The 10,833-nt window shown below is 52.8% G+C and overlaps 3 protein-coding genes and 1 non-coding gene across 4 annotated transcripts; 1 reads left to right on the forward strand and 3 right to left on the reverse strand.

Annotated features, from left to right (window-relative positions):
• Positions 1 to 564: 564 nt before the first annotated feature.
• N0V89_008097 (uncharacterized protein) lies at positions 565 to 1,417 on the reverse strand (the record flags this gene model as incomplete). The annotated part of the gene is made up of 2 exons (XM_056216856.1): positions 565 to 838; positions 894 to 1,417. 2 exons carry the CDS (start codon positions 1,415 to 1,417, stop codon positions 565 to 567), a joined length of 798 nt encoding a protein of 265 aa, XP_056068412.1.
• A 664-nt stretch (positions 1,418 to 2,081) lies between these two features.
• Positions 2,082 to 2,215, reverse strand: N0V89_008098. Its single transcript has one exon. It is a non-coding gene; the product is annotated as a tRNA-Arg (tRNA).
• Positions 2,216 to 2,504: 289 nt separating this feature from the next.
• N0V89_008099 (uncharacterized protein) lies at positions 2,505 to 4,166 on the reverse strand (the record flags this gene model as incomplete). Its single annotated transcript, XM_056216857.1, has 4 exons — positions 2,505 to 2,735; positions 2,782 to 3,458; positions 3,496 to 4,085; positions 4,126 to 4,166. 4 exons carry the CDS (start codon positions 4,164 to 4,166, stop codon positions 2,505 to 2,507), a joined length of 1,539 nt encoding a protein of 512 aa, XP_056068413.1.
• Positions 4,167 to 6,119: 1,953 nt separating this feature from the next.
• Positions 6,120 to 10,300, forward strand: N0V89_008100 (uncharacterized protein; the record flags this gene model as incomplete). The annotated part of the gene is made up of 6 exons (XM_056216858.1): positions 6,120 to 6,302; positions 6,360 to 6,767; positions 6,820 to 8,387; positions 8,952 to 9,367; positions 9,969 to 10,055; positions 10,110 to 10,300. The coding sequence occupies 6 exons, from the start codon at positions 6,120 to 6,122 to the stop codon at positions 10,298 to 10,300; spliced, it is 2,853 nt and encodes a 950-aa protein (XP_056068414.1).
• Between the last annotated feature and the right edge of the window lie 533 nt (positions 10,301 to 10,833).

The following is a 10,833-nucleotide window of genomic DNA, read 5'->3' on the forward strand; positions in this document are numbered from 1 at the left end:
CGTTGGAAGGCATTATGCTTGGTTAAAGGTTTGTGTGAATGAAGGGCAGGATATAATACCTGGCGAAGAAAAGTTGATTGGATGATACCTTGTGAATAGAATGCTGCTTAGGAAGTTAGTAACGAGTAAAATGTGTGTACTGCTCAACCTCCTTTTGTCCAGAATGCTTCGTGAACTCGTAATCGAAAAGCTTCACTCAAGTCTAGGTGACATGGCAGTATTGCCTCAAGATCAGAGCGGAACGCACTGCAAGGGAATTTACCTGGACCACACTAAACGAATCAGCTTGCGCTAGAATGGACTAATGCCACGGGACCGTGTGTTGTTGTGTCGTTAATCATTATACATACGTACGACCAACTGTCAAGTGCAAATGCAGTCAAGCACTATCTACTCCAGAACGTACTAAGACTGATATACCCAAGGCAACAGTGATCTCGATCAATGAAAACCCCAGGCTCCCTTAACACCAAACCGTGACAAAAACGCCAAAAATACTACCAGCAACTCATAAAGCGACCAACGTTACGCTTCGAATATAAGCAACACCAATCAAGATCCTCCTCATAAGAAGAACTCCTTGTGCTGCACTTTCCTCACAAAATCCGGCGGCGTCAACGTCACCGCGAGCGTAACCCCAATAATCAAGCTCAGTATCGCAACGAGCACGAGATGTATCGGCGCAATCTGCTGCGCCGGCCTCGGCCCAAAGTCCTTAGGCGCCCACTTCCCAACCCATTTCTTCAGCGGAGCGACGCCATTCGTCTGTGCATACTGGTACCCGCGCTTCATGCCCGGCATCCCGTCGATGCTATACTGCGACTTGAACGCCCAGTATCTGCACGCGTTAGCTTTCCTTCATACATTACATAGGGAGAGAAAGTCTAGTTTACCGATCCATGCTCTCCTCCTCCTTTCCCTCCAAAAACTTCTTCTCCTTCTTCACAAAGAAGTCGTCGAGCGTAGTCCTCCACCCCGTCCACTCATACGTCGGCACGCTGAACCCACAACTCGTCGCGCACTGGTGCACATCCACGAGGATGATACTCCTACTCCCGGGGATGGTATCCACCTTATTTTCCCTGACGAAGACGTCCCACTCGGGTGTCCCGTTCTCGACGGCCCGGCCAGTGCCCCATATGCGTACGATGCGGGGAGGCCCCGTGTACGCGATGAACATGATGCAGATGCGGCCGTTTTGCGGCTCGTGCAGGTGGGCGTGGGTTTCTACGCCGGAGCCTGTAAGGTCGAGGTACCAGAATTGCGTGGGGGAGACGATGCCGAACTGCTTTCCGCCTTTTGGGGAGATGTTGATATGGCCGTTGGGGGAGAGCGGCGCGGTGCCGACGAAGAGCATTTTTTGGTCGAGGATCCAGGGTTTGAGAGAGGAGGGGATGGTTTCGTAGTAGACGCCCATGGTGGCGGTTTGGTGAATGTACTTTGTAATAGTTTGCACGGTAAAGGATGTATGTGAGGAAATAGAGATTGAGGTTCTGAAGCGGGTTGAGGGTCGTATCGCTGGATGCGCGGCCGAGAGGATGACTCAGAACGAGATAGCAGTCAGAACCAACGAATCTGAGCTCTCGTTATATGTACAGTTGAATCCAGTCTTCTGGGTTTGGTGACTTGTCCGTCGGAAACACTACTTCTAATGTAAGCTTCGATGCGACTTGTGCGAGCGCCGATTTCGGAGCCTGCATCTACGTGCATGGGGTCCGTTAAACAATCGATCGCACCTTCCCAAACAATGGGCCTGATGTTGAGAAGGAATGCAGTCGTAGCGTGCCTTGCGCTACCGTGCGCAGATGGCTTGAACAGTGTCCTGACGTTGTAGAGCGAGGTCGCTTTAGCATGGCGGGGCAAACAGGCGATAGAGGAATCGGGAGCCGAGGCCTACGCAAAAAGGAATGTGCTAACACTGCTTTGTATGTGATTAACATTGCATTGTAATGATCGGTGAGAGCTTCGCTGTACACAAGCATGAAAGAAAGTCGTTGGTTCGGTGCCGCGCCGGCCCAACACCTGGACATGCACCACCACTCAACATTACCAAAAACAAAAGCAAAAAGAAAGATGTCTTTTGACCATGCCAGGGGTCGAACCTAAGTCGGATTAGTAATCACGGATGAGAGCTCTTCAGCTGTAAGCACATACCTGGAATCTCTTGATTTCGACTGAATCGTAGTCAAGCGCCTTGCCATTGGGCCACATGGCCGAACTGCTCATTGAGCTGATCGATGCCAAATTGTTACGGTGCAAAATACATATGTGCAGCAAAGAGAGTCGAACAGCGCTAACTGTAAGAATGTCTATGGAGGAGCAAACTTTTTGTCAAAGTGGGGTGGGATGCCGGAGGCAGCCGCGCTTAGTGCGACTACCCTACCATTCAAATTAGGGCGGGTCGATGCAGTGCGTGGTAAAGGCATCGTTATTTATTCGCCTATGGGAAGAACGCCGGACCCGTCATTATACATACTATACGGTGTACATGGTTTACTGATATCCTACACCGACTTCTCCCGGGAAAGACGCCCAAAACTCCTGCGTCGCGTCCCCCTCATCATCTCCTCCATATCTGCGCTAGTAAAGTCGAAGTTCAATTTCAGAGAGTCGTCGTCCTCGATAGGCGGAATGGCATGCTGTCCGTTCCAGCCAAAATTCGAGGCATAACCGTTCGGGGTAGACTCAGGTGGCGAGACCAACTGCTGTTGTGCAGGCGCAGTGGTGGGAGGTTGCTAATGAGGATTAGCTGTGTAATGAAAAGTGCCAGGCAACGCGTACCTCTTGCGCAATGCTACTCCGAACGACGTTTGCGTCCACCGGTTTCTGCACGGGCGACGGCTGCAAGGCACCGTAATCGACCATGGCACGTCGCAGCGCCTGGCGCTCATCAGGCGACACCGGCCCGCCCTGTCCCAGTACAGTGCGGTAATAAGCCTGCATGCGTTTGATCGTCTCGAACCACGTGTCCGACATAGGCCACTGATTCTTCATCTCTTTTAGAAAAGTGCAACCCCGAATGACGCGCTCTCGCGCCTTCTCCGTGACTCGCGGATCATCTTCGCCGGACGGGAAGTTGTAGCTGTACAGCATCACACCTACAGCAGTATAGATTGTGAAACCAATCCACGGCACCAGACCGCGCAGGAAGTAGACGCCAAAGTTGCGCATCTCCTCAAGCATATCGAGGACCATGGAGGCTTCATTGAACAGGTCCCTCCGCGAGGATTTCTGCCACATCTTCCACCTTTCGCTGTGTTCGCTGTACTCGTGGAGTGCTTCTTCTGGTATGTTCTGTGGTCCCAGAACGGGCAGGTAGGCTCGGTGAAGGAACATATAGCTCATGAAGTATATGCAATGCATATAGCAATACGCTTGCCCCTGATCCATGGCGTTATGGCTGTGTAGCGAGAACAATTCGTATTGCAGTCGGGGCGGTAGGGAGCTCTTCCAGTTTTCTAGCTCGTATATGAGCTGCTGAAAATGCGATGTTACCGACCAGGGGAAGCTGCGTCTTGAGCTCCTCTGAGCACGCCCACCGCGCTACTTTACCCCAGATATTGGCAGCACGAAGGCTGTAAGCGATAATACCAAGCTCCCCGATCGACAGCGACAGCGGAGGCATGTGTATCGACCCGTCGAGACGCTGCGTGCAGACAGGCTCACCAAAGACGAAGTCCTCCCGCTCGCAGGGAAGCTGGATAGCCATATCGCTGGCTGCCAGCGATCGCTTGCGCCCTCTGCCGCCGCTAAGCAGCGAGTCCATCAAGAAGCAGGTCCAGGCTGTTCGCCGGCGCACCTCCGCTTCAACGAACTCCTCGCGCGTGGGCTTGCGGTTCTTGGGGCCTTTGAGCTCCTGTGTGATATCCATGACCTCTATGAGTCGAATCGCCATGCCGAGATAGATCCATGCTCTGCGCCCATTTCCTGCTCCCCAGTCGTGTCCGGTCAACATTAGAAGGGCCTGGACGCGGCTGATGCTCGGCGTCTCGAGGTCGGATTGTAGGATCTGGCGGGCGTGGGCGGCGAAGGCATTGCTCGCTTCAATTTGCGTTCTGAACGGGGCGGGCGGCTGACTGACGAAGCTACTATTGTCAGCGAAGCCATGGTTGCATCTATTCTAACTGTACCGAACTGCCAGCGCCAGCATCGCCCAGACCATCCATGGCTCGAGGGTTCGATCGCGGATGCGCAGCAACAACGTAGGCGTGTGGTGGAAGCTCCATTTGTAGCTACAACGTAAGTAGCTGTTTACTACCTCGTCGGTAAGTAGATCGAAGGGATCTAGGCTATCGAGGAGAGATGCCGTGGCGGCCGGCGAGAGGGCTGCCGATGCGGCAGCAGTGGGCTCGATGCCGCTCGCCGCGCGATACGGCTGCTGCACGACAGGCGATGCCGCGGACGGCGTGGGACCTTCATCCTGCCTTGGCCGCTTGGGCCTCCGATGAATTGCACTCGTTCCCGGTGGTGGGAACTCGCAAAGATCAGCCCTACCCGCTGCTTTGCAGCGATCGCAAGGTGGAGCGTCTGGGGCGCGTCAGCATACGGAGCTCAACTCTACGGGGACGCAACGGACCGTTGTGGAGGCATTTCTGCTTCGCGCTCCGACAAGAGACGCAGGCGACAGGATTGCGCATCGCAGGCAGTGGGCGTAGGCACTGATGCCGTGGCCCTGAGTTTGCTGCCCTCACAACCTTCTCAAAATGGGGTCATGGCGGCACGGGCTCTCTTCCGTCTGCTCGGCGACTGGCTGCTTTTGGCCCGACGCCCTCGGCTGCAAGGGTTGCACAAGCAAACGCATGTTCATGCCTGATGGCTCTGGTTTCCTTCTTCTGTTAACAATTCTTTTATCTAACAGTAGCCAAGGTCCTGTAACGGAGGTGTTGTTCGCAACGTTCGTGGACACGTTGCGACGCGCACCCCCAACCCCCAGCGAGACCAACTGCCGGTTACTGCTTGCATTCTCACAACTAGGAGGAGCAATCTTCTATTTTCACTCAGGAGCCCGAATTCGAACAACGCACTGTTCAAAATCTTGAGACGTGGAGTAAGATCATACCCGAGTTAGGTAGGAGTATGATTAGTAGGGCTGTAGTTAGGTAGGATTAGGGTCGGTATAGGGCTGGGGTCAAGGCAACTATTGGCTATTTTATTCAGTCGAGTATGATATAACGCGACGCTCTTCAACTTGCTGAGCGACTGCGATAGTCGTGGTGGGACGGATATTCAAAATCTTGGTAGGGCGGACATTCATTGCTTCAAATGTTGGCAAATCACCCCCTGGCGATACTGACGGACCATTGTGTAGAAACAAAGTGAGGTAGTCCTTGTACAAGCCATGTCCGAGCCTAGTAACCTTGATGCAATTTTTGTGCTATCCTATATACCTCTACTAAGTAGGTGGGCGGCTTTCGGGGCCGTGGGCCAGACGTCACTGACAGAGTTCTGTAGGATTGTACGCGATAATCACCGTCTGAAGGCAGCCTGCGCTGAATCACAGGCTCTATCTCAATATGTATACGTTATCTTCACTCTCGCTACTCTACCTTGCGCCCCTGCTCCTGTTCCATTGCTCTTACGCATGCTCACTGACCTCCCCGCCCGCCCCCCGAATTCAACCTCTCCAAGATTCAACCCAACACCAGGAATTCACCAACAGCTACGTCAAGTGCTCAGCACGCCCCTCACGCCAAGCTTGGCGCTTGTCGTCCATGGTATACGGATTGGGCGCCGTGCTCTCCCTACCGCTCCACCTCACCCGGAAACTCCGAACGTAAACCCTAATGTAACATCACAGTTTCTTAGGTAAACGCCCAAATTCCCCCTTTCTTACTCTCTCTTCGCCCCGTGCACTTCGAACTCAACATCGACTACATCACCAGGCGCAGTCGAACTTGGATTCTTGGAGCGAGCAACTTTACACACCCTCCCTGACTCGCGAACCTCGGTGAGGAGCTTCGCGATGTCGGGGGGTCATACCAAACTTCGCGCGCAATGATCGCGGTTTGGAATGGCTCCTCCAGGCGCTCAAGACTCTGCTTCCGGGCCTACGCGAGCAGAACGACCAGGGCGATCTCACGCTTGAATCGTTCCACTCTGTCGTGGGTCCCTTTCTTCAAATGGCGCAATTTTCTTCTGCCGATCGAGAATGGTTCGCGACGGCGTCTGTACAAGAGCAAGAGACCGGGCCACAAATCCCAGCTTCGCGCTTTTCTGCTAGCCAGCAGCAGCAGCAGAAGGGCAAACGCAAGCGACCAGATGAATTCGATGAGGACGCATGGCGCAATGATCCGGACGTCTATGTAAGTATCGCTAGGTGCTGTTGCTTCAATACTGTATAGACACTAATCTACGTCCAGGCTTTCATCCGCGGCAAGCGTCAACAGCTGAGACCAATGGCTTCTGAGAAGGAAAACAAGAATGCGGATATCTCACGGGCCAGTATCAGAGACCGTGTACTAGCCTCACAGGCTCTCCGCGATCTCATGGAGATTCGAGCATCGCTGGACATGAAAGCTGAGATCGCGCGCAAGCAGAAGGAACATAAGGACATAGATGCACTCGGTGCCATGGTCACGAACTTACGCAAAGTCGAAACCCTTGATCTTCAGACGTTCTACCGCGTCGTGGCCCCGGGCCTTCCACATCCGGAGCGGATATTCGACTTGGAATTAATGACCCAACACCAGCCCAAAGTCGAATCATCTGAGTCCGATATCAGTGATTCTGAGCCTAGCGATGGAGAAGTCCAAGAAAACGCCGAGTTGGTACGTATAATCTAACGTTATATTGTGGTATCCGACACTAATATGTTTCCAGTCGACTCTCGTGAAGATAGCTCAGTCCACAGCTCGACGGCTTCCAGCTGTAGAGATCAATCCAGTCATACGCCGTTCTCAGTGTTTCCATGTTCTCATGAATATGAGGCAGTCAATTGATGATTGGGCTTGGCTTTGCAGTCTTCTGGACACAGCGAACACACGGAATCTTCGCTCTTCCGCATTTCGGGAGGAATGCGCCGCTTGGTCCGAGAAGGTCTACGAGTCTGCCCTTTTATCTGACGACAAGGGAGTGCGGATGCTCGGTCTACCGTGGTCGTCCGTGGATCGCTTTGCAAACTTGCTCAGGGCGTGGCTACTAGCGAATCCAGAACAGGTCAACAATGAGTTCATTCGAGAAATTGTCGGCTACCTCGGCCTTCTGAACTTCCATAGGAATGCGGACACTGCGGCCAACACAAAGCTGAAGGCTATCTGTGCAGCTCCTCGGAACCATCCGTCGGATGTGAAAGACACCTCTCTTTACCAATTGCTACGAGAAGAGGCTGTCGTGGCGTTTCGATCTCCGAACGAATTTGATTTCTTCGCTTGCCGCAGCGAGAACTATTGCTCTAACGGAGACAAAGCTTTCATGCAAGCACAGCGACGCAAAGAAGAGGATCTCGAATGGGCCATGATACAGAAACTTCCCACTCTTCCCAAGCGGGTGGGCAAGAACATTTACGAAGCCCCGCTTCCAAAGACAGCGTACGTCCGTCGGTGCGTGGAAGCGTTGCGGATACTTGTCAGCGCCATTAGTACCATTTATGGTGGGAATACTTCTCAAATTCGGCGCGCGATAGAGTTCATGATGTACTGCGGATCCCTGCTGCGACTCTGCAGGGGCTTCTATACTCTACTGAAGTTCCAGACACCAGCCGCAGAATTCCTCGCTATTGCGGATTCGGTTCGGCCGCTCATTGAGATACTGCGTATCCTGCAGCAAGCCAAAGCGGTAGAAAAAGCTACAGGCGCCACTGAAACCACTATTTTAGGTGGTTTCAAACGGTCTGATCGCATTAAGATGATTGATTTCGTTCTCGACTTTCTTGTGGAAGCTCAATTCCCTTCGCTCGATTGGGTAGAGCGGCGGCTTCAAGCGGCACCGTCTGGTGCTTGGTTCACAGGCAGTTCGTCCACAATCACGAACGGTGATGCTGATGTATCGTTCGCGGTCGCTGGAGCTATCAGCCGGGACGGTCTCCTCATGATTGACAAGGATGGCACCGGCCGAGGATGTCTTATTGAAGGTGACAGCGATTCCGAGAGCATCTGCTCGGATTACTCAGTGATCGAAATCACCAACTATCGCGAAGATCCTCATGCAAAACCTGCGCGGGTCTGCTCAAGCTGGGTAAAGTCGTACGACCCAAAGGATCCGGAAACTCCACCGCGATGTACCACCCGCTTCTGCAGGAGCCTACATCCAGACCTTAGGCTCGACGGACTCTGTAAAGACTGGACACACAATCAATGTAATGACGTGGATTGCGACCTCGCGCACGACGATCCATTGTATCCGCGCAACATGCATGTAGCCTCCACGCACCCTAGAAACTTTGCGTATCGGTCAGTTGTCTGTAGTGCCTGGCAGAGCGCTAGTTGCACCAACCTATTGTGTGCAAAGCTACACTATTTACCGCATGGCCAGAGCAGATACAAGTGCTCATTCTATATCGACAGAAAGTGCAGAAACAGGCCCGACAGATGCAAGAATCTTCATGATCTGAATGCACCTCTACGTGACCCAAACCTTTACCACTCCGATTTTTATGAGCCCACCTCACCAGTCGATCAGCCAGACCGCAGGCACCTAAACGAAGCTCGGCTTTCTTCTGGGGGCGGAGTGAGGATACTGTGTCGGAACATGCTCCAGACTGGGTGGTGTTGGCGTGGCAATAAGTGTTGGCTTGAGCATGATACGGCGGGAGTGCAAGTCACCTACACTAAGTTCCCAGACATACCGGACACTCTGACTATCCCGGAATTGTGCCGGAGGCCAGGCTGCCACGGCTGTCGCAAACACCATCGTGGGCCAACAGTACCGCCTCGAGGTGATCCGAAGGATCCTAACGTCTGCCCACGCTACTACAAATTTGGATATTGTTTTGATCTCCAAAACGGTCAATGCAGCTTCAAGCGGCATATCCCATACAAGCCGCACACAATTGGAGCGAAGAGTCAGTTTGCGAACACTCCATCTGGCATTGCAAAGGGACCCAATCTCATGCGGCAACGGAATCAGTATGGTTTACCTACGCAGATGCCAGCTGTCGTCGGCTCAAACATGTTTGTTAACCCGGACATGGTGCAATCCGCAACTCCTGAGATGCTCGCTGCTGCAATGGGCCAGGCCTACTTCAACTCTTTGTCGAATTTTTTCCCAACTCCTGGACAATTTTATGGTACTCCCAATTCGAACGGCCTAACGGGAGCTTATGGAGCGCAACCCTTTCCGACCCCGTTCGGTCAACAGCAGCACAACGTCACTAACCAAGCTGGCCCTGTCTGTTACTATTGCCGCGGCACCGGTCATGTCCAAAAGTTCTGTCCGCAGAAAGCGCGCAACTCATCGGCACATAAATTCTCTAATTCTAATGTTGCATCTAGTGCTTTTGGGCAGCACCAAACCCCCAATTCATACATGCAGCCGGGTCATACGATGCCACAATCCACTCCTTCAACGCAGTCTACCCAATTCACCCCCCAGTTCAGCCCATCCACATCTTCTTCAACCCCTTGGACGGGAACATCTCCGTTCGTGCAAAATATATCCACTCCGAACTCGCGATTTGTCCCTGGTCCTCCACACCCGGGAAATCGGCGTGCGCACCAAATCAATGCCTCGCCAACACCAGCTCCTCGACCGAATACCGCACATCAAACTCCCCACGTGATGAATCCTGGGCAAGCTCTTGCAAATCGGATGACTCGCGACCAGCCTCAGCCAGGATCCAAACGCAAAGCTAGCGACGTTGAGCACCGTGCATCAAAGGATGCCAAGCGCCATCACCAGTCTCAGCCAGCAAACAAACGCAAACCCAGTGACATCGAACACTCTTCATCACGGGATCCCAAGCGTCATAAGCCCGGTAAGCAACCCGTAACTAAAATTATAGACAACGACGGCATCGCTGACAGCTTTTATAGATTATGAGGATCACGAGAATCGCGGCCCCAACACCCCGAAGGGTGTTCGAGCGTACAACAACGAATCTACGAATTTGTCTACAGCAGGTAAGAGTTCCCGAAGAAGACATGATGCTGGAAGATATGCTAACAAGGACAAAGAATCGGCGATCAGCTCGCCGCTCACTCCCCTCGAAAATGTTGGCGAGCTCCGTGTCCGCGGAGCTGCTAACAGCACCCGACCAGCTTATAACCAGTCTCAACGACCGCCAAATCGGACACCCCGAGACAATAGATTGAACCGGAATCGGCCAGAGCAAAACCGCTACCGTGGTCCCCAACATCCGCGGTAAAGGAGTTTGTCAGTCCTTTCCGTTGTGGCACCTCAAACGCCACGCCTCGTGAGCCAGCATGCTCAATGAGTTTCAGTATCTCACGACATCGACATCATTTCACTTCCTCAGATCACAAAGACCTTCAAAATGAGAGACTACCAAGCTTGAACGCGCCACCATCACTACCGGCATCTCACTTTTCCAGCAACTCAGACGCCGTTCCCTGGATCTCGACCGTGCCGCATTCCCCATCCATATCATCAAAATCTAAGAATCTCCTCCACCGTTAAGTTAACGAACATTCAAAGATTCCCACAGAGAGCAGAGAGAAGCTACACTTTCCTCCTCAATCAGTCCAAACCGACACCAAAGTTTGCAAAACCTTGGCACATGCCACACATCCACCTCACTAAATCCACTTGTTTGTTTCAGATCGAGACCGTTCGACCCTCTGGCAAGAAGAAGCGTGTGTAAAGGCACCATGTTATCAGGTTTCGCGATCGCATGTCTAAGTATGCATTTCAAAGAACGTCCGCCAATAGATGGCGGTG

Source organism: Didymosphaeria variabile (genome assembly GCF_027946475.1).
Source record: "Didymosphaeria variabile strain IMI 356815 chromosome Unknown scaffold_6, whole genome shotgun sequence".
In the NCBI taxonomy this organism is placed as follows: Eukaryota; Fungi; Ascomycota; class Dothideomycetes; order Pleosporales; family Didymosphaeriaceae; genus Didymosphaeria; species Didymosphaeria variabile.